The 27719-nt window shown below is 41.4% G+C and overlaps 1 protein-coding gene across 5 annotated transcripts in view; it reads left to right on the forward strand.

Annotated features, from left to right (window-relative positions):
* ARHGAP26 (Rho GTPase activating protein 26) overlaps positions 1-26536 on the forward strand; it is a 345307-nt gene extending 318771 nt beyond the window's left edge. For 2 of the 5 annotated variants that reach the window (XM_089531147.1, XM_089531150.1), the window contains one exon: positions 24466-26536. In XM_089531147.1, coding sequence (XP_089387273.1) covers positions 24466-24532 — 67 coding nt within the window. In that variant the 3' untranslated portion in view covers positions 24533-26536. Of the gene's footprint in view, positions 1-7778; positions 7871-24465 lie in introns of all 5 variants that reach the window. The other 3 variants (XM_089531141.1, XM_089531132.1, XM_089531153.1) reach the window with 3 other exon arrangements.
* Positions 26537-27719: the final 1183 nt, after the last annotated feature.

Raw genomic sequence — 27719 nt, forward strand, 5'->3', positions numbered from 1 at the left:
GCCTCACTTAATATTTGAAGGGAATATTAAAACATACTTGAAACATACTTGAAACAAATTAAATAGGTTGTGTTAATAATTATTTAAGTTAAATTCCAACTCAGGATGTTATTGAGTTGTCTATTATGTCCAAAAAGTATTTATGTTGCAATCTTATTTTTTTTACTTCCAGCACCTGGAGTTAGAACCTTTTCCTAGGCCTGGCATATCATAGTGCTCCTTATCTTGGTAAACAGAAAACTTGGACTTTTGTAATGAGTGACCATGGCAAGATGCCCTGTGATTGCTAATGGTAATTCATAGGTAATATATGTCTTTAGATTTATAAACCCCAATGTCTGTCACTTTTCTAGAGGCAGATTATCACTTGTAGTGCTGCAGTGTACAACCCAAATGTACCCTAATTTCTATGCCTGTTCCTTTGAGGAGTGGTGTAGTGCTGTATTTTGAAACACAAGAGCTGATTGTGATGGTTCCTATAGCTGTATTACCAAGGAGACATTCCTGCAGAATTCTTGTACGCACACCTTTTCCTGTGATAAAATATGGACATAACAGAGTAAACAAACCACAAATTAAATATGACTGCAATGCCTCCTAGGCACAGTTGCCTGGAAATAAGCTTCATTGATCTCAGTGATGCTTACTTGTGACAGTATCAGTTTAGCTTTCAGAGAAAGGAAAAACCATGCATTCTGCTTGAATTTTTCCCTCATTCTCAGACTAGCTGTATTCTAAATTAGCACAAAGAATAATAAGTTGCGAAAGACTTATTATCACCTCATTTGCTGGACAGGACAATCCATCATTTTTCCTGATTTTCTGGTGGAGCTCTGTCTTCCCCCTTACACTACACTACCACTTTTGAGCATGTACAATATCTGTTTCACTCCTAAGTAACTATAGATGGTTCTGTGGGGTACAGGTTGGATTTTCTAGGTGGCTTTAGAGCCTGACACTACTTATGGGAAATGGATCACTATGTAACAAAATGGCAACATCTCCCCCCTCCCCCTTTTTTTTTTTTTTTAAGAAGGCTGTATGCTGAAGACTCTTTGGAACTGCTCTTTTGGATGGCTCTTAGGCAATGAGGTTTAATGTGTTGCATTAAAGTGCAGTTTCCTCACTTTCTCACTTCTTTCCATCTGGGCTGGATAGTAGACTTATTAGTTCATGATAAGGTCACAGAAAGAATGCATGCATTGTACTGGAGTTTAGATTAATTTTAGGTGAAAACCACTCACAAATGCCTAGCTTCAGATTCCCAGCTAGGATAATTGTCATGTTTTACATCTGATGTGGCACTGCATGTAATGTAACATAATCAGAACTATATCCATCTGTGGGGGGTGTATGTGTGGGGAGAAGAATATCTCACTCTTCATTAGACTTTACAAGGTCACATGGGCAGAACTCAACTGAGTGCTTTCCTGGCCACATGCCATGCTCAGAGGCAATTTTTTTTAACGAGTGATCAGAAATATCCAGGGCTCATTTATGTCCTTGATAATCCAGGCTGGGCTTTGAAGGGCACTGCAGTGCAAAAGAAATAAGGGCACTGTAGCTGCTGCAGGCATGCATGGAGATAACAGCAAAGAAAAGAAAATGGGAGGTCAAAAATGGACTACATGGTGCGGATTCTTCTGCCAAAGTGCTGTTTAACTTTTAGTAATCAGCAGTGCACTGTGTTTGCCTTTGTTTCCCTCTCCCCTCCCTCTGGGTTCCTTCCCCAACCCTTCCCAGTTCCTAATAATAAACAGCTACAGGATTTCCTGAATAGCAGGCGCTCAGCAGCTTTCTCTTTTGCCTGTGAAACACTGTTCCTCCCCATTGCCTCCTCATCTTAATCTGCAGTTGAGATTATGAGTAGGTACTCTAAACTGTGTTAATCTGAGTCAGTTTCATTGTTATGCATGTGCTTGTGATTTTATGTTTGTTTGTTTGCTTTTATACACCAAGACAAATTACTTGGTTTCACTGATGACATGAAACATAAATGATAGCAGCGGCCTAATCAGAATTCTGAATTTGAGTTGGAGGAACGAGATATCGTGAAATTTCATGTGTGGGAGAGTTCTGTGAGAAGTGAATACAAGGTTCATGGGTTTCAATGAGTTTTAAAAAGAAACTGATTTTAGTAAACTGATTGTAACTGAAATACAGTCAGCCATCTGTGCCCATAGATTCTTTATCCGTGGATTCAATCATCCATGGTTTGAAAATAGTGTGTGTGTGTGTGTGTGTGTGTGTGTGTGTGTGTATTCCTAAAGGCAAACCTTGATTTTACAATTTTAAAAAGGGATATCATTTTACTTTTCCATTGCCTTTAATGAGACTTGAGCATCCACAGATTTTGATATGCATGGAGGGGTCCGGGAAATAAACCCCATCAGATACCATGGGTCCACTGAATTTCAGGTGCAGTGTTTCTGCATTCACTTCTTAACTTCCAGACACACACATGTGAATGCAAAAAGATTGTGTTGACAGCAGTGTAATTTTTTTCAAGGCTTGGCTTGCTCCATAGTTTTCCCCAAAGCTAGATAATACACATCTAAGGACCAAGCTAAGATGATGTTAAGTGTGCATTTTTATTTAAGGACACATTCTTTAACAATGAAATATTATTCACTGGGTGGGGTACATAATTTTCAGGCTCACAGCAGAAAAGGAAATAAATATCTCCTTTTGCTTCCCTGCTGTATTTCTGATCAAAATATCTCCTCCAGAGTTGCTTACATTGGAGGGAAATCAGCCATTGTCTCCTATGGAAAATTTCTTACACTGCAAACAGCAGCTACTGAGGAGATATTTTCATTGGTGTAGCTACATGCTACCATCCCAATAATTCTCTTTTGCATCTGCATACCCACTTGACAGATGGTATTTGCATTTTGTGAAAGTGCAGTTTAAATGTAAGGGTCTTGAGGCATTTTTAAAGTCAATCACACTTTATTTCACACAAGCTTCCAAGACCTCGATAGCTCTCTATGTGAGTGGTAGTCCATTAAAGCGTATGCCAATTAAAACCTGTTAGTCTTTTAAGATGCCAGAAAACTAATGTGGCTATTCTCTGGAAATTTTAAATGCATGGATGCATTTCATATCACATCTGGTTTGACCCCAAGAGCTGCTGGGGAAAGCTGGGAATGTGGCTCCATCAAGACACTTACAAGATCACTCATGCTATTTATATGCCTGCAGACTTATCAGATTTAATAGTCCTAGTGGAGATACTACACTGTGCAAAATACTTTTTCCAACAAATATTTTCCTTTCATTTAATCATGCAACCATATTGAGCTTCTTTTTTAGTAAAAGCACTAATCAGCTGGAAGTTCTGTTTAACCTAAAATTAAAGGCTTGTTGTTTTTTGGTACTTTGACAAGTATCTGTTGTAGATCTCCTGTTCTGGATCAGTCTGAAACTCTAAGTGGAGTTGCATTGTCTGATATTCAGATGTTCTGTTTTTCTCTTTATGCACGTCTTACCTAAGGATTTTCAAAGACTAAAGGAGCTCAAATTTAAATACTAATCTCCCACTAAAATAGTGTATTGGTGCAAAAGGGAACTGATGCACATGGCTTTACCTGTAGGAAGAAAAAATAGATTACAAACCAAATCAAGGAAGGGGGAGAATAATGGACAAATGGAGCATCACTCCATGAAAAACAAAGAAAATCAATCAACCATATTTAAAAAACTGAACTGCCAGCCCATAATCCCCCTTTTAAGTCACAAGTTATCATGAATCCCCTTTACTGATCCTTATGAAGAGAGAATGATTACCTTCCCCTTCCCAGTAAGCAAATGGTCTCCCACATGAGGGGATCAGCGTGAGGAGCTGGAAGTCCCTTCCTGAAAATTGTCACTTTCCTCTGTTTGCTCTTTCTGCTTTGGAAGTGGAAGGTGGGGAAAGTTTTAAGGGAACTGTTCCTGGGAAGAAAAAGAAGGCAGAGACAAAAGGAGATTCTGTTTTCCAAGTCTGGAACTGTTGGCCTCTATCCTTTTCACTTCTCAAGGTACACATTACTTTCCACATTGACAGGAATGACATGCCTTAAAACTAAATGGTTGTCACTCAGGGGCTCCCCTCTCATATCAGGGAACCGCTAAAGTGTTTGCGTATCTCAGGGCAAAGGCCAAGAACCTACATGTTTGCCAGTTTAATCAGAATAACAGAAAGAGTGGAAGACTTTGGCTGGCACCACAGCCTCTGTCCCACCCTCTTCTCAGGATGTTTGGGGTTCACTAGACTGATACAGCACCTCAAATCACAGTGCTCATCCAGATTTCATTTCCCTTGCTCTATCTTGAGAGCAGGAAAGACTTGAGGGTTGTCACACCAGAAACAATCAGCTACCACAGAACCATGGGACCAGAAGCAGTGAGGAGGGAGAAAATGTTCTGTGCCTTCTTCTCCCATCCCCAGGAAAAGAGGTTTTAGAACAGATCTATGAGGATGAGCAGGACTCATTCTGGAACACACATTCCAGCCTAATGGAAGTTCTTTCTTAAGCCAAGTAGTGTCCCGCCAGTTGTCTGCCAGGTTTTCAGCTGGAAGTTTTTTCAACTTCCATCGCAGCCAGAAGCACCAGGGGGAGTATTCTCCTTTGTGAGTTTATTTGCTTAGTCCCTGCCCTCCATTGGAAGGCAATGTTACAAAGTAGGTACATCCTAGATCCAAGCCACACTGTCATCTTAAGTATTATCACACCTGACTGTACTTAAAACACTCCAGTGGCACATCTTACATTAAAAAGATGTTCTTTCTGTTGACTCAAACAAGATACCAAGAGACCAAAACAAATGAAGAGGGCAAGGAGCTCTCCTCAGGAATCACAAATCATCTTTGTTCTTCCTTTGCTCTGTTACTTTTTATCATCAGAATTTATAAGGTTAGTGACCTTTCTTGTAATGCCCAGACTAGCTAAGGATGGTATTAAATGTATTTCCTTATCCACTAATTCTTTTTGTTTGTTTTTGGGACGAACATAGCTGGGTTCTTAACCAATGGAGGTAGATTTTGTAAATTTTAATATGTTACACAATGTGTGTCTACACTGTTGGGACATATGTTTCTGCTCTATCTTTCTGGTGTCCAAAATTTTTTCTGGTCAGAAGTTATTTGCTAAGTCTCTTGATGGTAAGAGATAAGAAAAAGTTTCAGAACATGAATGTAAATGCCAATAATATCCTATTCTGCTTAGCTACTCCACTAGCCTTGGAAACCAGGGTGCACAAAGAGCAAGGTCTAATGCTTACAGTGTTGAAGGTTCATGTGGATAAAAGCAGCCCTTGTAGTACAGTGGGCCCTGGTATCCATTGGGGTTTGGTTCCAGGACACCCTGTGCATACCAACATATGTGATTACACACACACACACTATCTATCTATCTATCTATCTATCTATCTATCTATCTATCTATCTATCTATCTTCAATCTGTGGTGCAGAATTCATGGATATGGGGGGGCCAACTCTGTTGGGTTATCAAAGATTATACAGCATGGTTGCCCGAACAGCAAGCTTAGACTGGTGCCCCCTTTTTGTTACACATATGGAAACCAGTTAGAGTGTTGAATGAACCTTGCTTCAGCACTGCCAGTAACACAATATGCTCCCTTACACCTGAGGAGACAGGGAGCACAGAAGAGACTGCAGTACCTACAGGTCAGATCACCAATATTTCATCGCCACCTCTGTTGCTGAAACCATCTCTCCAATCCAATAACTATTTGTGCCCCCTGGAATATATAGTTGAAACTTTTTCTGGCTTACCAACAAAGCAAAGGGCAACTCGTGTCAGAATATCTGTGCCTCTTATGTTCAGGATGGCATGTGGGAGTGTTTTCCATGGACTAGCCTACAGTTTATGCAAATTTCAAAACCAAATCTAAGACAGAACTGAAAAGGAGAGAAAAATATTTTCAAATTAGAAATGCTTCTCTGCCATACTGATCTTGTTTTAGGGAAATACTTCTTCTTAGAAACATGGGAAAGGGAATTCTTGGAATCTGCTCCTTTTGGAATTATGACTGGTCTTTATTGTACATTCACTAAGGCTGTAAAGGCACAACTTCTTAGCTTGGTTTCTAAGACCATTGCCATAGTTTCTAATACTGCTTTTAGTGTTTGACTATTGGTTTGTCTGTTTGCTGTTTGATTTCTTGAATTGTGTGTATACCAATTTGATGATTATCAGAAAGGCAGTATAGGTATACCTTAAATGGGAGGGGGGGGGAATGTCACTGTGTCACATTTTTAAAAAATGTTTATATTCTGCTGCTTTGCAGAAATGTTGGCTTAGTTTTTTTCTTAAAGGGGGGGGGGTTCTCTTTAAGCTGCTTAAGCTATGTTCTGAAGTTAAAGTTTCCCACTCTTATGTGGCTTAGCCACTTTGGAGGAAACCTTGCTTTCCAGGAAAGAGGTTTTTAGTCTCCCCTTTCCATTTTCTGTGAAACTTAATCCAAGTTGAATACCCGCCTGCCTACAAAAATAATAGTTAACCAGTAAGAATGTTCCTCCATCTAATTGTTTCCTTTGGCTATGTTAGAGGTTCTCTTCTAATAATCTTGCTTTTGTTTTATTCCTCTCACTTAATTATGGTTCATTTGCAGGACATCTTGTCCACTACTGCCAGTCTTCCCCTGCAGTATTCAGCCAGAGCAGGGTGATGGGCACATCCTAGGATGCAGTGTTGATTTTCACAAAGGGAAGCTAAGCTTTAAATGGGTTTCATGAATCATGAAAAGGCAGCTGTTTGTTAGTTATTAATATAATATTACAGGTTTTGGTGGGGTTTTCGGGCTATGTGGCCATGTTCTAGAAGAGTTTCTTCCTGACGTTTCGCCAGCATCTGTGGCTGGCATCTGATGCCAGCCACAGATGCTGGCAAAACGTCAGGAAGAAACTCTTCTAGAACATGGCCGCATAGCCCAAAAAACTCACAAAAAACTATGGATGCCGGCCATGAAAGCCTTCGACTTCACATACTACTACTGTGTTTTTACTTCCAAAGAGATGAGGGAAATATCCATGGGCTTTTCTCCCCCAGATACCAAAATAATGTGAGAGACGTTTGTTATTGCATATTAATACACTGATAGGGCTGCCATTTGCTGCACCACCTCGGACAGTAAGAATACTTTGGGCCAACCCTGGCAGCAGCGAAGCTTGGAGATTCTGCAGCTGGTGATTCAGTACCAAAAGGATTCCCTCCTGGATGGAAGTCTGTATTGTTCTGTTTAAACAAAGACCATTTGGGAACTGAACTGGAGGGGGAAGTGCCAGATAACCCTCAATTTAAATGATTTATTGTATTAAAGATATATTACTACAGTTTGGAGTTTGCATGTCTCAGCCTCCTCTAGAAGCCAGGTCTCTGCCTCATGTTTCTTATCAACATCTCACAAAAAATATTGCCAACTGACTCTACATGATCTATTCCCCTTTTTTCACCTTTTACTCTCTTTTCACATTTGACTGGCACCCTCTTGACTTAGTATGGCTCAGCCTCTTGGGCAATCATATGCATACTTTGATCCCAAAGGCTACAGTTATGTGCTCAGCGAAATTTTTGAAGTGGTGAAATATGGTTTAGAGAGGAAGTTATCTCCTCCCCCTCCTCCTCACATATCCTAGTTATCTACTTGCCATTTCTCTCTCTTCTGCCTAATGTTCTTTAACCCTCTATTTTGCAATCTGGGAGTCTTAGCAAATATTTCTGTGCCTATGATTGTTATTTTTATATGTATATATTTAATTTTCCCCCCACAGTTCACCATTTCGCAAAGCCAGGGCTTTGTATGCTTGTAAAGCAGAACATGACTCAGAGCTTTCTTTCACTGCAGGAACCATATTTGATAACGGTAAGTATCTTGAGTGTGGTCATCCTGACATAGTACAAAACACATGGATTTTAATCTTGAAGGACAGCAGGATTATTTTGCTGAAACCTTGTGTTTACCCTTGACTAATGTAATTGTAGACTTTTCCAAGAAAGATAAAATAGAAACTACACTTTCTGATCTTCCTTGAATATATGCCACTACTATCAAAATGCCCTGTGCTGGATTTTCAGATTGAATCTTTGTGATTGTGACATTCAAGCTAATCTGTGTATTTTGGCATTTCAAAGGCAAGCACTCATTTGAACTCAGTGGATAAAAAGTTACTGAGGATTGGAGTTGGCCTTTATGATGAGAAAATGAGTATCAAAAAACATCAGAACATAAAATATCTGGATGTGAAAATTTGAGAATCTTTCTTTCTTTCTTTCTTTCTTTCTTTCTTTCTTTCTTTCTAAAGCTACAGCATTTTCCAGTGTGGTTTCTCAGTGTGATTTATATTGAAGACCTTTTATGTAGAGCTAGAAGAGACTTTGGTGCTCATCTACCCCCTTGCTCAATGCAGAATTTGCAATAGAGGATGCAACTACAATATCCCTGGTAGTCTCTCTGCTTTAAGCTCTCCAACAAAAGAGAGTCCTTCAGCTCCCAAGGCAGGTCCTCCTGTTATGACATTGTTCCTAATTAATAGGTGGGAAACTTTTTGCCTGCAAGACTAAACTGGCCGGTGGCTGCAGTGACATCACTTGGTTGGTCCAAACTGCTTTGCCCACCCCATGGCCACCCACCCAGACTACTGCTGAGGGGGGTGTTGTGGCCTTTAGATTGCCTATTTGGGGTCCAACATGTCTGCTGTCTGAGCAACCCCACCATCACCTGGAAAGGCCTTCATGGTTCTGTACGGCTGCAGCCATGCCACACCCTGAAGGCAGCCCGCATACCACTCAGAAAGACCTTCAGGGTCTGGAGCAGCTGCAGCCACACCAAACCCTGAAGGCAGCCTCCCACCACATGTAAAGACCTTTAGGATAGTAATAGCAATAGCAAGTACACTTCTATATTACTTAGCAGTGAGCTAAGCACTCCCTAAGTGATTTACAACCTGTAGGCCAATTGACCCCAGCAAGCTGTGTACTCATTTTAGCGACCTGTGGAAGGATGCAAGACTGAGTCAATCCTTGAGCCTTGCCTGGGATTGAACTCATAATCTTGTGGTTGCAGTACAGGCATTTAATCTGTACTTGTGGCTGCAGTACAGGCATTTAATCACTGCTCCACCAAGGCACCAGGGATGCAGAATGGCTACAACCATGCCAGACCTTGAAGGCATCCCTACCTCCTGGAAAAGTTTTCAGGTCCTGGCAGCACTGCCCCACTCTCCCAGCAGCCACTGCTACTGAGGTGGCACTTCTGTGGCCTCCAGAGGGCCTGATTAAAGTCTGCTGTAGCTGTTACATGAGCAGGAAAGTGTCCTTTCTCACTTGCCCAGTAGCTGTGCCAGTCCCTCCATGTGTACTGCCCCATCGAATGACCCCTCCCCCTGTGTACACACACACCTAGTGATGCCACTGCATGTCTGTGTGGTCCATGCCCCTTGCACCCCCTTTGTGTCGCTACTGCATGGCTAGTCCCATTCTGGCTCATTGAGTTCTCACTTCTTGCACAAATTCAATTCCCTCCCCAAGTCCCAATTTGCAAGGTTGGCAGAGTAGAGAGGCAACACCACTGGAGCAGTGAGCAGAATCCATCAGTAAAAATATGAGCTTAATAGAATGTTCCCATATTTTAATGTTCAGATATTCTTATGTTCTTTGCTACCTATTTTTGCTTTATAAATATATGCTTTCTCCCATGAAGTGGTATGGAAGATAATGTTTTATTGTCTAGGGATCACTGCTGTTGCCTCTAATGTCATCTGTCCCAGTTCCTTGCCATAGGGGGGAAGTCATGGGACATATGAAGCCATCCCAATCCAAACACTGGCTATAGGAGTGCTCCTTAAACCAATGCTTGAGTGGGCGTATGGTTTCACTGTGGTTCATTTGCCCCACTTCCTCCTCAGTAGAGGGTTTTAACTGTTCTCCATCTTCAAAGGAAACCTATTCCTGTCCTAATTCGTACCTGAAATTTACATCCCTAAATTCTGCATTTCAAGATGAATTGGACTGTTAATTACAGAAGAAACCAAGAAACCAAACAGTCTCTAAGAAATGTCTCTCAGACCTAGTGGCTAATATGAGTACAAAAATGATGTCTTTCCATATATACTTTTTGGTCTATAGTAAAAGACTCATTGAAAGTTGCCAGATGGCAGAGGTTAAACCTAGTGTTGCTGTAGTTTTGAGGAGAAAGATGATTTCCCAGGTAAATTAAAATGACTGAAACATGTTTTCATCTGAAAACAGTGAATTTAGCCATAACCAGGGTGATTCTACACATAAGGAAGTGAGTTTTGTATCATCATGGACAGGGAACTGTTTTCTGAGTATTCAGCTCGTACAGCCCTGGGTAAAATAATTTGATTCAGCTTCAGCTGATGTGCACTACCTGTTCTGATGCCCAAATTTCCTCTTATATCTGAAAATATAGAGACTTTCCTGTGTGACTAGCTGTAGACTTCCATCATAGCAGCCTTCAATGACTTCATGCTGAATAGATGCAGTGCAGTTTCAGGGTGTGGAGTTCTTTGCAAGACAAACTTTGATGACTCTGTTTTATTGCAGGTATCCCACTCAGCTTATAGCTATAAGGAAGTCTCACTTTACACGTATGCACATTTCCCATACCATCACAACCTAAAATGTAGAACCTATGACAACAATATCACACTCTTTCCCTGCATGCTTTTTACCTGATTTAATAGCCAGTGAAGCTTCAAAAACTAGTGTGATGCATTTTGTGCCTTTTGAGTGTCCCAGTAAAGATATAAATTTTGGATTTTGCAGCAGGGTTTTAAGACTGAGATTGAAAATGAGGCCTAAGAGTACTTGGAATGAGGGAGTGAGGAAGTGACCAAAGTTGGGGGGGGGGGGGGAGAGGAGGGTTCAGAAAAACTTGTGAAAAAGAGAAGGAAATTGTTGCATGTTTCTGACAGAATGTTTAATTATCTTATTTAATTACTCAGCCAGCCCTCTTGTGTTTCAAACACACAGGAAAGCAAGAAACAAATGTTGATTATATTGAACGAACAGTGATTGTTAGATAAAAATCAATGGATCAGTGTGGACAAGTAGCATGCCTAAAATTCATTGCATGCAGCATGTTCTTCCAAATAAAAGTATAATCCTAAATGTTTGTTGTTGTAACAAAATGCATGTTAAAACTGTTGTATTGATAGAAATTTTAAAAGCACACCAATTTTTAGTAAGCAGAATAACACATGAGTTGAAGTAGGGTTTTTCATTTAGGTTTTCCATTTTTTCTAGTGCTTGCCATACAGGCTTTTCTAGATTATGCAGTTCTCTTGCCTAAGAAGCAGCAAGTGGAACCAGCTATGTAAGGCAGATAATATGTTGCAAAAGAGGCCAGCTGCCTCCTTTTTTCTGCATACCCTGAACCATGCTGCTGTAGATAAGGCTGTGAGGTTTGTGAGAATCAAGTTATGACTTGCTAGAAGAAATCGATCGCCCATCCCCTTCCAGAATAACTCAGTGATAACTGCTTTCTTACTGTCTTACATCAGGACTGAAGTTGCTGGAGACAACTTTAGTGCAGGGTGAATAAATATGGGGAGATAATGTTTGGTATGCAATCCCTCCTGTGGCAGGGGGGGGAGAGTGGAGAAGGAGAAGTTTAATAGTCATTTTTGCCTCTGAGAATGTTAACAACTTTTAAATAGGTTAAAGCACCCCTATGGCATACACATACAGTATATATGCTCACACACTGTGTAATTTTTTTAAAATACAATTTTTAAAAAAATCAGAAGGGACTTCTAGCCATGGTGAGCTTTGTTTTCCCCACCCTTTTGCTGTTTTTGCAGTGTGTTTAGTCCCTGGAGGATCCCAGGGAAGAGAACATTGGCCCTTTTAAATCCCCATATTTGTTTACCACCCACCTACAGATGAATTTGTAAATATAGTCTCAGCTTTCAACCCTATAATTGCCCCCCCTTGAACATGGGTCCTTTTAAAAGAAGATATAGAACAAATATTCTATTTAAGGTTTCATGCACTAAATAAAAATAGGTATTTAATTCATTTCAGGAAAGGGAAGATTGGGTAACAGCAGGGTTTTGAACAGCTGAAGGTTAAGAGTGTTGGTGGTGACAGTAAAAGGGGTAAAATTCTCCTACATCAACTGTCACTATGAGCTATGATTCTAATTGGACCAATCCTACAATAAGGTAGAGTGAGGTTGTTGCCCTAGCAGAAAAGTGCCAGGAATGACATATTCATTGCTGTCTCTCCCACCACAGTGGGAGAGTCCCTCATGCTACTTCACTGTTGTAGCCTCTGGTGTCTATGTGTTGTGGTGCTGGTGGTTCTGGGACCACTGTTACCCATTCTTCCCCCCCCCCCCCCATCCTTGCCCAGCTCTTTGGCTGCCTTCCTCCCATTGTAGAGGAAAGGGAAGAGTTAACACCAGTCACTGTCTAGGTTTTCCTGCAGAGCAATGGCTGGAAGGCAGGCCTGGGGATTGCTGAGAACCAGACCCCAAAGGGAGCCCTTACTGCAGAGAGACCGCCACTGCCATCTTGCTTGGCCCAAAGAAGCCATGTCTTGGTTGATGGAAACAGCAGCCAATGGATAAGTGAGATGCTTCTGACTGCCTTACTTCTTCCCATCCAGAGCCCTCTGCTTCAGGAAAGAAAAAGACAGAGCAGTGGGTACTAGGTTGAAAGTATATGCTATCACTCCCTGCTCTGGGTCTGAGCAGGCAAGTAAAGCTCGACCTGCCTGCAGGCACAGACCTGCCCACTTGGGTTTCCCTTGCATACTGCCTTTTAGGCACCACTGGTTCTTGGCATCATGTAGCTCATCTTTGCTAGGGTATGTTTTTAGGAACTGGGAAGTAGTTCATCCCAATAACAACAATACATTTCTTATCCACTTCTCCCTGTGGATTGAGGTGGGGAACAACAGATTAAAATACAGCAACAAATAGACACATAACACAGTTAAAATCATGAAATGCTACTAATAAGCATGTACAACGTTCATTTAGAGTCTGTGGTTTTTACAAAGTGGCTTGTTGGTTGGTTTGAGGCAGTTTTCTTTTAATTCCAAAGGCAGCTTTTCCATTTGAAAGATGAGTAGGGTGGCTCACAATATAAATCTAAAGAAAATCAACTCATCTGAAAGTAATGGTGTATGTTATGAAATCCCTAGTTGCATTTCCATATTGCCAATGTAAAAGTCTTACTTTCGGTGTATCCCATCTTTACAAATGCCATTTCCTTACAGTTAAAACTATTGCAAAAGTTTGTGGGAGACCTCCCTTCCCTTAGTATAAACAGAAGTTAATTTTTTTATTTGCTTTATTTTAAAATATTTGTAAAATAATACTTAGTAGTTTTTAATATTTATGAAATAAGCCCCTAGCACAGAATCTAAGGCTAAGATTCTTCACTCTGGATTAAATGGAGGGAAGGGAGAATACATATATTGACCCATGTGGTGGAGACAGGGGAAGGGAAACTGACAAATTGATTTTTCTGTCCATTAGTTCATGACTCAGGCCAATAATTCTTAATGGATGTAATAAATAGTGCTGCACATGATTATTCTCAGGGAGAGTGGCCACTGCAAGACACCATGGCCTTGCTTTTGGCCTAACATTTCATTGGGGTACAAGTTGAGGAAGCTATTTCAAGAATACCTTATATACTCAAACATGGACAATGAAAAAGAGGTGTGCATTTTACAATAATCTCTCTCTGTGCATGTGTATTTCTGCTATCAAGTCACTGTTTGTCATTACTATCCTCTGAAATACAGCCTACAACACCTGGTATTCCCTGATGGTTTCCATATCAATTCATAACCAGGCTTGATACTGCTTAGCTTGCAAGATCAGATAGGATCTGAGTCCTTCAGTGTTCTTAGACCTCTTACCTTAAGCTTTCAGCCACCTCAAATCACACACCAAAACTTCCTGAGGTGCCACAGCCTCATGTTCAGACCAACATTTCATTGAGATGTGCATGTTTGTGCCAGATATGACACCCATGCCACTGAATACCCAACTTACAATAAGAGCTGGGATGCATGCATCTTGACGTTGACTTGGAGCAGCCCAAAACACATGTACCTTCACCTGCAGGGCACTAGTTTCTCAGAGATTCACCAATATTGCATGTAGCCCAGATCTCCAGTGGGCACAAGACTTTGTCCAAGCATGGTACTTCCATGCCAGTAATACTATTGTGTGTACTAAATGAATAAGGGACTGGGGATACACATCCCACAATAAGCTTTCTACTACACCCAGACATCCAGGGGAGTGTCTCCTTAGAGCAAAATGACATTCCATCCAGCCCAGTTTTTCATCTGACACTGTCAAGATCAGAGTCCTACACCCTTGGGTATTTCCTAGTAAAGAGAAGAGGTCAGCTTGGGACACACACAACATACTGTTACTGCTGCCCTTCTGACACTGTTTGAAGCCTGAACACATAGACATAGTAATACCATAGCATTGTAGTGCCTTTTGCAAAGTCAACATAGCAAGGCTACATGTCTTTTCCAGAAGGTTACAGTGCTTAGAGCAGGGCTTCTTAAGCTAACTGATGTGGTGGACCAGCAGGTCCCCCCCCCAATGTACCAGGGACTGGCACTTTGTTTGTGCTCATTGTCTACACCTGTTTGTTTCTTTCCTGGAAAGTTACCATGGACTGGCAGCCAGTGGCTCAAGACCAGCACTTATCCACCAATCACCATTTTGAATAGTACTGCTCTAGAAAACGTATACTCAGAATGGTGGTTGGTGGATAAGTGCTGGTCTTGAGCCACTGGCTGCCAGTCCATGGCAAGTTTCCAGGTAAGAAACAAACAGCTGTAGACAATGCACAAAAACAAAGTGCCACTGAAATTCTTTTCAGGAATAACTGAATTTGGGTAACAATAGTAAGATTATATACTTTAGATTCATCTTATGCCATTAAACAAGTGTTTAAAATGAGCTGTACATAAGAAAGTTTATGTCCCCTAAATGAGTGGTTTCCAACTTTTGGTCTTTAGCTTTCAGAAGCCCCAGCCAACTTGACCAAAAGTCTGGAATTATAGTAGCTGAAGTTCATATCATCTGGTGGACTAGAGGTTGAAAACCACTGCCCAATAATCTGGATCAGACCAAATACCAATCTTGTTCAGCATTCTGTTAAAACAGTATCCAAGCCATTGGCTCTGGGAACCCCACAAAGAGGATGTATCGGCAGTAGCATCTTCCCCTTGTGTTCCTCAAGTATATATACAAAGGAATGTTTCTTCTCACAATGGAGTTAATGCATAGACATCATATATTATTAGCTTTATCTTTCATGAATTTCCTTAATCATCTTTAAAACCATCCAAGTTGCTGGCTATTGTTATTTCTTGTGGTTGTCAATTCCATGGTTGTTATCAGTGTGCTGCAGAAGTAGTCTTTTGCTGACTGGAGTCTCCCACCTTTCACTGGAGACCCAAGATTCTGGTGTTATGGCAAGGGAAGGGGAAATCTCCATATACAATTTTGGCACACTATGCATAATGGCATACCTTTCAGTCATGTAACCTTTCCCTTTTTGATCTGAAAGTGAGGTTACAGAGAGATGCTTCAACAGGAATAGAATACTGAAACACTTGCAGACGTTTTTGACAGATTCATGGAATAAGCAGAGTGGAATCTTCTTCCATTCTGTTATTGCAGCCCTTAAAGACTGTTTTGATTATTCTGGGAAACACTTCCCACATTTTAACAATTCTGTAGAAAAATGTGTGCTTTTAAAATTTTTATTTCAATCTCACTTAATATTTATTCTTAGATCTCTGTCCTATTCTTTAAATTCAGTTTCTGATGTGAGCTTTAACACTAAAGACTTATTTAAAATACTTAGCCCAGCTGTTACTTTTCTTTCTGTTGCTAATATTCATCTATTCATTTCTTCATTTTCAGTACAAACCTTCAAATTAGATGTGGCAACATGATTTTCTAATTTGTTTATATCAAAGAATGTAAGGACTGATGGATGGATGCAGTGCCTTACAGAAGTACAGTGATCCCTTGCCTTAAGCAGGGATCCGTTCTGGACCCCGCCGCTAAGGCAAGTTCTGCTTATGCTCAAGTCCCATTGAGGATAATGGGACTCATGCACGTGGCGGTGTGAGTAGTGTGGGCGTGGGTGCCTTTCATTAAATGGCAGGGGCTTCCAGCATAAGCTGGAAGCTGCATAAAAGGCGCCCATGTATGACGCGGGCGCACTGTATTCATCCCTTCTGGCTTTTCCACATTTTGTCATGTTAAAATCTGGTATTGAACTGGATTTAATTGTCATTGCTACCACTTGAAAAAATGAGCAATATTTTTATTGTGGTGCAAGTGTTAAGTAAATAAACATGAACAAACTGGCTCTTGTTTGATGCTATGACATGCCTAAATAATCAGCAGTGCAAGCTACTGCCTCCACAAGTCACGTAAGTAGCTGAATCGAGTCCACTTGCATGCTATTCCAGTTTCATATGATTAAATTTAGCTCTCTCTGGAAGGCCCCAGAGTTTGTTGGACAGCATATCTAAGCAAACAGCATCCTGGACCAAACAAGTCTTAGCAGAATGTTATGCATAAGCACCAATTGTCGCTGGATTTTTTTAAAAAATAAGACTATGAACATCCCTCAGAGCACCATCAAACCCAGTATTAGAAAAAGCAAAGAACATGGCTCAACCATGGGTTTGCCTAGAGAAAGTCAACCACCAAAACTCAGGAATTGAGTAGGAGCAATGGAGAAACCAATAGTAACTCTGAAGGTGCTAGAGATCTCTGCAGCTGAAGAAACTATTCATGGAACTATCACCTGGACAATCTATGAAGTCAGGCTTTATGGAAGAGTGGCCAGAAGAAAGCCATTGCTGAATCAAGCCCGTATCAAGGCCCATGTGGAGTTCACAAAAAGGTATCTGGAAGACATGAAGAATGGGAAAAGGTTCTCTGGTCTGTTGAGACCAAAACTGGACATTTAGGCCCTACTGCAAAATGTTATGTGTGGCACCAAATCAAGAGTGCTTATTTTTCTGAGAAAGCCATTGCCATGGTGAAGCATGGCTGTGGCAGCATCATGTTGTGGAAAATTAGTCAGGTCTGAGGGCAAGATAGATGGTGCAAAAGCAAGATAATTTTAGGGGGAAACCTATTTCATTCTTCAAGTGAACTTGGACTGAGGTAGAGGTTCACTTTCCAAAAGAAAAATGATCCTAAACACAGAGGCAAAGCAACATTGGACAGGTATAAAACAAGAACCTGAATGTCTTTGGATGACCCAGACAAAGCTCAGAGCTTTGGATGACCCAGAGAAACTCAGAATCTGTGGCAAGACTTGAAAATCATTGTTTTTCAGTGATCCCCATCCAACCTGATAGAGCTAGAGTAATTTTTACCAAGAATGGTCAAAATCCAGAAGATCCATATGCACAAACTTGATAGAGATTTACCTAAGAGGACTCATAGATGTAGTGGTTAGTAAAGGTGCTTCTTGTATTGATTCAGGGGATAAATATTTATGCAACCAGCAAGGGTTGGGGTTTTGTTTGTTTATTTTTTGCTTAATTCTTGTGTTTCGTTAAAACTATTTTGCACCTTCACACTGCTGAGTATTTTTGTACATCAAGTGGTAACAATCCCAGGTAAATCCAGTTCTAGGCTGTAACACAAGAAAATGTGGGAAATTCATGGAAGGTGATTAGGCACAGCACATAAGCAGGGATCTCTCCCTGGGTGAAGAACTGTGACACGTTGATAGACAATATAAGATGAGGACTTATAGCAGTCACAGAGTTTGGATGAAATACTTTTTTGATCACAACCTCTACACTCCACGAGCCAACATGGGAATCTGGTCTTTAAAAAGGAACTCTTTCATGATCTGGAAATTAATCATGGAATACATGTAACTGTGTTACACATTGTATGATGTATAAAAGTGTAACAACTCTTCTCTGATCTTTCAAAATTAAATAATTTGTTTGAAGCAATTTAGATAAATAATTTAACCAACACAGACATTGTACAAGTAACTACAGAAATGCCCCAAACTATTAACAGAGATTTTGACCAACTGCAATGGCTACACAGATTAACAGGTTGGTTTTTGCTATAGGTTGCATGTATCCCCAAAATATTAAGTACTAATGGCAGTTGGAGAGACAGGTTAAAGAAAATTTAATTTAGCCTACTGTTTAATTAACTGGAAGGTGGATGCAGAGTAGAGTGGATGGTAAGCCCTGGAGCCACAATGTCTGGGAGGGAAGGAGGAAGCTAATGAAGAGTGCATTTATAATGCGGTTTGCAACTTTAATTGATTTGTTGATGTAACTTCAAAAGACTTGGGGATGGGCAGTATCTATGTATGTAAAAATAATGCAGTTTGACACCACATAAATGGCTACAAATCCTGGGATTTGTAGTTTGTAGTCTGCACATTTTGGCAGACAGCCAAAGACCTTGTAAAACTACAAATCCTAGAATTCCATACGATGGAGCTACATCACTTAATGTAGTGTTAAATTATTATTATTATTATTATTATTATTATTATTATTATTATTATTAACCTTTATTTATGAAGCGCTGTAAATTTACACAGCGCTGTACATGTAATCTTTTTAGTTAGACGGTTCCCTGCCCTCGGGCTTACAATCTAAAAAGACATGACACAGAAGGAGAAGAGAGTGGTAGAGGGAAAGGGTAAGAGGTCCAGCAGTTCCTCTCTACCTCCAAGGCCTGGACCAAGGCAGATGGACTGGAGGGAGGGCTTGGCTTCATAATGGATGGTTAATCTTCATCCAGGGAAAATACATACTCTCAAGTAGGATAATACATATACAATACATAGCAATACAGGAAATGGTTCGATAAACAGGCAACAAAAGAACATCAGATAGTAAGCGACAATTATGCAATGCCTGGGAAGGCTTCTCTGAACAGGATGGTTTTCAACTCCGTTTTGAAGCTAGTTAAAGAAGTGATGGCTCTTGCTTGTGGGGGAAGAAGGTTCCAGGAGTGAGGGGCAGCAAGTGAAAAGGGGCGAATCCGGGATGGGGCAGAGGAAATCCTGGGCTGAGACAGGAACCCTTGACTACCAGAACGGAGGGCCCGAGTGAGAAGGTGAGGAGAAAGAAGGTCTGATAAGTAAGGAGTGGCCAGTCCATGGAGGGCTTTGAATGTCGACAGGAGGAGCTTATACTGAATGCGGAAAGGGAGAGGGAGCCAGTGAAGGGATGCCAACACAGGAGAGATGTGGTCAGAGCGGAAGTGATAATGCGTGCAGCTGAATGCTGGACAGAGATTAAAGGACAGAGGTGAGGAAGAGGAAGCCCAGCCAGGAGGACGTTACAGTAATCCAGTCGTGAGATCACTAGGGCATGGACCAGGATCTTGGCAGTAGAGGCGGAGAGATATGGTCGGATTTTGGCAATATTGTACAAAAAGAATCTACAAGCCTTGGCTGTGGTTTGGATCTGAGGGATACACGACAAAGAAGAGTCAAAGATAAAACCAAGACTGCGGGCTTGCTGGACTGGTTGAATGGAAATGTCGTCCACAGAGACATTATTTTTATTATTTTTATAGTGTAGATGCACCCTAAGTAAATACATAGATACTACCTGCCGCCCCCCAAGTTTTTTGAAGTTACATCAACAAATCAATTAAATCTGGCAAATTGTAGAAAGCTACTGCTCCACTAGCTAAGCTGGAGATTTGAACACAGCCCTTTCCTCTTGCCAGGTGTGGAGTCCACCAAAGTTGGAGCACTTGCACCTTCATCTCCTGCCTGAAGGCGACCCATAAAAGTTGGAAACTCAGGGCCTGGCCTTGGTATCTGGTGACCTACATCCACACAATTAAACACCTTCCCTTCTTTTCATTCATCCAACCTTCATTCTCTCCCTCCCTCTCTCCTCCTTCCTTCCTTCCTTCATTGTCACTTTCACTTACACCCAGGGTGACTCATGCAGCCCACCCAGATGCTGAACTGCAACTTCTAGCCTTCCTCAGCATTGATGGTGTCAACTGGGGCTGATGGGTGTTGTAGCCCAACAACAGTGGGAGAGTTGCACAATTCCCAACCCTGCCTTTTCCACCTGTTCACCCTTTCACTCTCTCATATTCACCAGTCCATTCTGTTGCTGACTCATTGTCATTGTGAGGTTGCAGTTTGTACAGTAGCTGTGGTTTCATGTTGTGGGAAATTCCCCCCCCCCTTTTTTTTGCCCAATCTGTCACATGAGTTGGCAAAGAGAAGAATATGCTTTCCATGGTTGTGTGGAAATGCCTGTTGCGCTCACAAAAGGAGCATCTGCCCAATTTTTTGCAATCTTCTGTTCCTCCTGCAGCCATTCCCATAAGCACAAAGCATGTTCAGGCTCTCAGGGAACATTGCAAGGGCTCGGTGTGGGAGGACGAGGTAGAAAAGCCAGCCTCTGTCCATCCTTTCCCATTCATAAATGTCTGAAACCAACCTGTAGTTTAGTATATTGGACTTTTATTTGGTTACTGGTTTGATTTATGTCACATCCCAAGGCCTCAAAACAGATAGTGACTCGAAATTACATAGCCTATTGTACAGTTGTTCAACCATTCTCTTGCTGAGGTAGTGGTCAAAAAGAAGGTGTTGTTTCCCAAATAATTCTCTCCCCCACCATGATTTTTTTCTTCAGACCTCAAATTTCTAGCATTGCAGTTAATGAAAACTTCAGTATTTAGAAATATAGTATACAAAGACTAACTGAGAGACAGAAGTTGTAGCATAAACTTTGGTAGACAAAAGCGCTTTACAGACCGCCCAAAAAGGGCGGTCTGCCAGCGCCGCTGTTTGCTGCATCTGGGAACCGCAGTGGACAAACTGCGCAATTCCCGGACGCAACAAAAAAGAAGCTGCAAAATGCAGCTTCTTCTTGCTGCATGGAAATGGCACCGCAAGTCACCAATGGCGCACTCGCAGCATCATTTCCGCCGCACGCCGCCATTTTGTACACGCCAAGCGCGTACTAGGGTTAGGGGCGTCTGGAAAGGACGCCCCTTTCTAACCCTAGTACGTGCGCGGCACGCACTTTTTGCCCGTCTATAACGGGCCTTAGGTTGCATCTGCACTACCTAAATAATGCAGTTTGACACCACTTTAACTGTTATGGTTCCATCTTATGAAAGTTTGGGATTTTTAGTTTGCTGGGGCACCAGAGCTCTCTGACACCGAAGGCTAAATATCTCACAAAACTACAAATCCTAAAATCCCATAGCATTGAGTCATGGCAGTTAAAGCAATGTCAAATTGCATTAATTCTGCAGTGCAGATGCAGCCTTAATCTACTTCCTGAGATATACAGTATGAGGAAGCAGACTAATGGGCGGTCTGCAGTCACACCTTTCAGCGACGGATTGGGGCTGCATCAGCTACATGCCACAGCCCCAATCTGGCCTTTCCACAGCACAAAAAGGAGCAGTGGAAAGGGTGCCATAGCTGCCGGTGCCGTGTCATTTTGGCGCTCCTTTGGCACTGTGCCATCTGGATGCAGCACAAGAGGAGCGCCATGATGCTGCCCACCATATGGTGGAGTGTCACACTGGCATGGGGACAGAGTCAGGGAATATATCATGTGGACGCCACACCCCCACTCCGCCCCGATGCTGGCCTTTATCACCGGTCTATCGAGGCTCTCAGTCTATAAAGCTTATGCTACAGCTTCTTTCTCTCAGTCAAATGTGCTACAGGAGCCCTTTTCATACTGATATTGCAGACTAACATGGCTATGTCTTTGAATTCTGCCCACATTGAGAAATACAGTTTAGGTGTAGGTAGAGTTAACAAGGGAATGTAAAGACAGTAAATGTAAGAGTGTTGTTGTTCTTGTTAACTGCCTTTGGGTTGTCCCCTAACTCCTGGCGACCCTGTGGATGAGGCATCTCTAAGACCCCTGTTGTGTACTGCTGTACTTAGGTCCTGTCATTTCATACCTGTGACCTCCCTCTCCCTCTACTGCCCTCTGCCTTTCCTACCATTATTGTCTTTTATACTGAGTTGTGCCTTCTCATGATATGGCCAAAGTACAACAGCCTCAGTTTTGATCCTCTTGGCTTTCAGGGAGATTTCTGGTTTGATGTGTTCAAGGACCCATTTGTCTATCCTTTTGGCTGTTTATAGTATCGTCAGCCCTCTTCTCCAGACCCACATTTCAAATGCATTGATTTTCTTCTTATCTGGTTCCTTCACTGTCCGGCTCTCATGTCAGTTTTCAATGTCTTACTCTTTGCAATGTTGGAAATTGGGGAACTGTAGGAAAATTTCATTGGAGGGGCAGAAATCTCACTTGGGGGGTCATGCACTCATTTTAACCACTCTAGGAGAAATCGTTCTGTCTCACTGCTTATTCTTGGGCCAGTTGTATAATGTCAGTTGCTTGTCACAGCTATAATTTGTGTCACCCCCCCCCCCCCCCCCACACACACACACACACTACCACCATCCATTTTGTAGCTTTGTTTTTTTAGAGGGATTGGTCCAAACTCTCCCCAAGAAACAGGGAAATGCCCATAGTACTTTGACCATCTTCCTGGAGTGTTTATGCGGGGTGGTGGAGTGTTATTTCAGGCACTCTTGCTGTCCTTTCTGCTTTGTACCTTCTGAGGATTTAAAGTAGCAGAGGATGTGCTTTTCAGAAGAAGCCCCTTTAAACAGCAAGGTAGGGAAAAAATAAAATGTTTCCATTTTCTTAAGTACTGACCATCAGCTTTCCAGATTTTTCTGCAAAATCCTGTTTAGTCCCAAGAGCGCGTTGTGCATTATCTGCATAGAAACAGCAATGGCTTCTTGATAATATTTCCTTCCTTCCTTCCTCTCTCTGTGGGCTAACATGTATGACAAGGGCTTATGTAACCCTGTTGTCATCACAATGGCTTTCACAAACAGGAATATGGTTTCCTAATGCCTTTTGGCTACATAAACCCTAGAGAGCATTAAAAAGAAAGAAAGAAAATTATAGATAGGCCAGGTTGAGAACAGAAGCTGAGCAATGTAGTATCTAGACATGGAATTTTAGACTATAGGAGAGGACACAGAGGGGGAAAAATAGGATGCAGGCAGCTAAATGAACTTCCTGACAGTAGGGGCTGTTCGACAGCGGAACAAACTCCCTCGGACTGTAGTGGAGTCTCCTTCCTTAGAGGTCTTTAAACAAAGGCTGGGTGGCCATCTGTCGGGGATGCTTTGATTTAGATTTCCTGCATGGCAGAATGGGGTTGGGCTGGATGGTCCTTGTGGTCTCTTCCAACTCTATGATTCTATAATTCTAAGGACTATAACTGGTATGAAACAGATGTGTTTGGGGATGGGTGGGTATAAATTCCTATTAACATTGATAGTGCCCTGTTGTTTTTAGGTTCAAAGGAGACTATTGTAGCAACTGTTCAAATTTCATAGCTTTGGAATAGTTAACCTTTGGACTCCAGCTCCCAGAATGGCCAAGTGACTATGTTGGCTGAGGAATTTCAGGAGATATCATTTAAAACAAACAAAACGAACCCCAACAACTAACTTTTCCAGGATTTTCACAATTATTCCTTGAAACCAGACATAAAATAATGACTGCAGTATGTGGATGGTTGAGGACAGAACGGGGGTGTTGCTTCAGAAACAAGAAAGCAAGAAGGGGGCATGAAAAATGCAATTCCTCCTATGCATTCCACTTGTGTGATGGGGCTGAAGGTATTTGTGAAGAGAAATCTGCTGACCTTCCTGTCATACAGCTGAATCCCTGTTCTATTTTTCTGCCCACTGTGTTAAAACAGGTAGTGGTATTAAAACATCTGCAAGCACTTTATAAGAACAGCATATCACTGATCAAAATCTACTTGGACTTTATTAAAAAATCTGTATCATCTGTCTAAAGATCAGGAAAAAAGAAGCATAATAAATCTTCCCTTGGAGGAAGTTTTCCACATTCGTTGTGCTGCTTCTAAACAGGCCCTGTCCATTCCTGCCTGATGCAGGTGGCTGGAACAGTAATTGGGGCCTCCAAGGCCAGATTCAAGAGCTGGCCAGATTTATATGTGAGCAGGTAGTTTCATATGGTTCCAGTTCATTTTAGTGGAACACTATCAGGCTGATGCTTGGTCAGATTCAGATTCCATCTTCAGAAAATGTGTGCTACATAATATTCTGAATTTGGGTGGGGGGGTTGAATTTAGAGAGGGAGTAGCCTATTGAGGATGGAACTGCATTCATAGCTTCCAATAAATCAAATGTCCTGTGGTCACCAGGGGTAGAAATGGTCATCACCACCACCCCAAAGCTGAGTTGCCTTCTAGTCCTGCTTCATTCTTCAGCCATTAGGAAGAATGGGAACTGAATAGAGGCCTGGGAGGCAAAATTTTGTTTTGCTTTAAAGTCTCAAATGGATAACCCTACTAACTTGCATTTCTTTCCCTAGTTCATCCATCACAAGAGCCTGGGTGGTTGGAAGGAACCTTGAATGGGAAAACAGGATTGATCCCTGAGAACTATGTGGAGTTCCTATAACTCTGGGCACATTCGTAAACAACGCTGCTGAGCTTTACATGGTATCCATGACAACTGCTGATGAGAGTATTATAGATCATTCGCTGTTTGCCGCTGTGAAAAGCAAAGTGAAGGACTCTGCTACCTGTTCAGATGAATGTTTATGTAAATAACAATGTATGTTTCTTATATAATGTGTTGTTTGTGCAAAGATGCTGCAGAAATGGAAGAATGAAAAGGGGAGGGGGAGAAGGATGTTCCTCAGAGGTTGCTCAGTTCTTCTGCAAAAGGTTGGCACCCAGGCTTAAATCACATTTTGTCCTAGATGGCAAATGTTTCATAGAATGTGGGTAAATATGACCTGAAATGACATCATCCAAGTCTCCCTTTAATTGAAATTACTTGCCAAACAACAACAACAAAATGATTGCAGAATTGAACCCTTGGGCCGTCTAAGCTGGCATCCAAGGAAGACTGGAGGAATATAGGGTTGGAAGCTTTGGCTAGCAAAAGGAAAGATCTGATTTGCTGGGAGGAAAACATGTCTGTTCCTTTTATCTTTAGTAGGTGAAATTAATGTTTATATACATCAAGCCACTAATGGCTTTCATCTGCAGAGATTACCCAGCCTTGACAGGATTCAGTCCATTGTCAACGCATAAATAATTCCTTTGATGAGATCTGCATTGCTACATACATCAGAAACAATGCCAGCAGTTGCATTACAGTAATGCTTTTTAAAACGTTTTTAATGTCCAAACAAACCGTGCAGCAGAAGAAGCTGAATGCCTTCCACCTGTTTGCATAGTAGCTGCAATTTCAAATAATCGTCATCAACATGAAGACAATAATCTTTTGGACCAAAGTTCAGGAAGACTTTTTTTAAAAAAAATAGGAAGATTCTGACTAAAATCTCTGCAGTCTCTTCAAACAGGCAATTCCTTTCCAGAGGTCAAAGAGTAGCTTGCGTAGCATAGCACATAGGTTGAGTGACTTCTGATCTTTCTGTTGTCACTTACTAGCACAAATGTTTAGAAACAGGCACCCACAACCCATTGTGCACTGGGCCTTTCTTGTTTCTTAGATGTGAGCTGTTTTATGTCTTACACAACACTTGCTTTCTGGCATGTTGTCTTGTCGCTTACTTTGTAGCCTGTACTGTATGTGGTACTTGCCCTACATAGTCAGCTTCCTCCAAACCTTGTATTTATTGTGTAGCCAAGTGAAATATGAACACAGAAACACACATACACAAGGTGTTTGGATTTGTGTTATTCACTATTCATTAATTATGATGCCTTTCAGTAATGCCTTTCACAGTAAAATATCTGTTGGTGAGTGAGGGTAGACATGCCCTTGTCCTCAACTGCTCTCAAGGTGTTTTGTATATTATGCTATCTAGCTGTAGATTTTACAGTTGGGGGAAATGACATGCCAAACTTTCCAAATAATCTTGCTTATATTTTTGTTTTTAAATATAAAAATTCGACTGTGTTCAATGGGAATTTTAAAGCTGCCCTACCTGCAGAAATAGCGGTGGGTACTTCCTGAGGGACTGTGCCCATTTTTGTCCCTTACCTGCTGTATTCTCATACCTTTGTGGTAATAGGGGTTTTCTCTGCTTTCAAACATGCTTTCTAATTTAATCTTAAATTCTTGAGTGGTTGCCTTGGTGTATGTTTCACTGACCATTTGTATTAAAATTGAGATGTAAATATGATTGATTTGAAATATTGTGAAGTAAAAGGGTTTTATATATTCTGACTTTTAACAGAAGTGTAATAAAGTGGGTATCCAGTGGATATTTGAAACCTATTTAATTGGAGATGCAGAGGCAAGCACAAATGTGTACACGCACACACACACAGAGAACATTTGAGAAAATGACTTTTCCTGCCCTCTTTCATTTTGTCACTTTTTCTAGAAGGCAGCTACAGACTCTTTTGTGAAAGAAGATAGAAGCTATCTCTTCTGGTTGTGTTTTGTTCATTTTAAAGTGCATGGCATAGATTATTGAAGAGAAAATATACGTATCATGTTCAGTGTTCATCTCATTTTGATTAAAGCAAATTAGATTTGAGTCTGTTGCTAAGACTTTCTTAACAGTTGGATAATACATAGCATATAATTCCATGATTTTGAGAGTTGGAGTGGTAATAAGATGACATTTTATAAAATATGGACATACAACCAGTTCAGCATCACAGTAATTATTACACCAGAATGCCTTGCCTGGCACCAGCACTTCATCTTCATAGATAGCAATAACAAAAAAGGGGGGAGGAGTCTTTTTAAATTTGATTGCAGGCAAGGTTAATGCTCAGCCAGGCAGCCATGACCCAGACCCGGTTGCTCTGTGACCCCAATCTTTCCTCCGTCGATTGCCTCCGTAACCCTCAGAAAGAGAGTATATCAGGGTCTCCTTTGAGCTCCTGCTGTCTTCTCTCTTACAAGAGTAAAGATTTACACATGTCCTATTATTTAACACCCCACCCCCACCCCGGTAGAACTGCATTTGGCAAGATATGGACACAATTGTCCACTTTGTCGTCACAACCGGAAGTGTCAAAACACATTTTAAAAATAATTACAAAATAAAAAGATAAAAAAGCGCAAACCCCATCACATGCAGTACTGCTACATAACTTAAATCTCAAAGGCCTGCCTGAATGAAAAAAATCTTCACCTGCCAGTGGGAAAATAGAAAGGAGGAAGCAACCAGACCTCCCATGGAAGGAAGTTCCACAGCCTGGGAACACCTCCCATGTCCTCACCAAACGCTTGTGATGATGGCAGGGCTGAGAGAAAGCCCTCCCTTGCAGAGCTGAACACTCAAGCTGGCACATATAAGGGAATACAGTCTTTCAGTCTGGCCCTATGCCATGTAGGATTTTAAGGGTCCAAACTAGCAATTTGAATTGTGGCTGGAGGCAAACTGACAGCCAATGAAATTCTTTCAATGGGGGAGGCAGGAGGTATCACATGATCCCTGCAACCAGCTGTGGGCAGCAGCCTGACCTCAAGCATTTTGGACCCACTGAAGTTTCCAAATGCAGCTTCATGTAGAGTGTGTTACAATAATGTAACCAGGATGTAATCATGGCATGTATCACCCATTTTTAAGGAATATGAATGACCCAAACTGTGAGCCTGAGATTTCAAGGGGAGTGTAACCCCAACCAGCAT

Source organism: Sceloporus occidentalis, unplaced genomic scaffold, assembly GCF_023333645.1.
Source record: "Sceloporus occidentalis isolate IW3139 unplaced genomic scaffold, rSceOcc1.0.p SCAF_1, whole genome shotgun sequence".
Taxonomy (NCBI): Eukaryota; Metazoa; Chordata; class Lepidosauria; order Squamata; family Phrynosomatidae; genus Sceloporus; species Sceloporus occidentalis.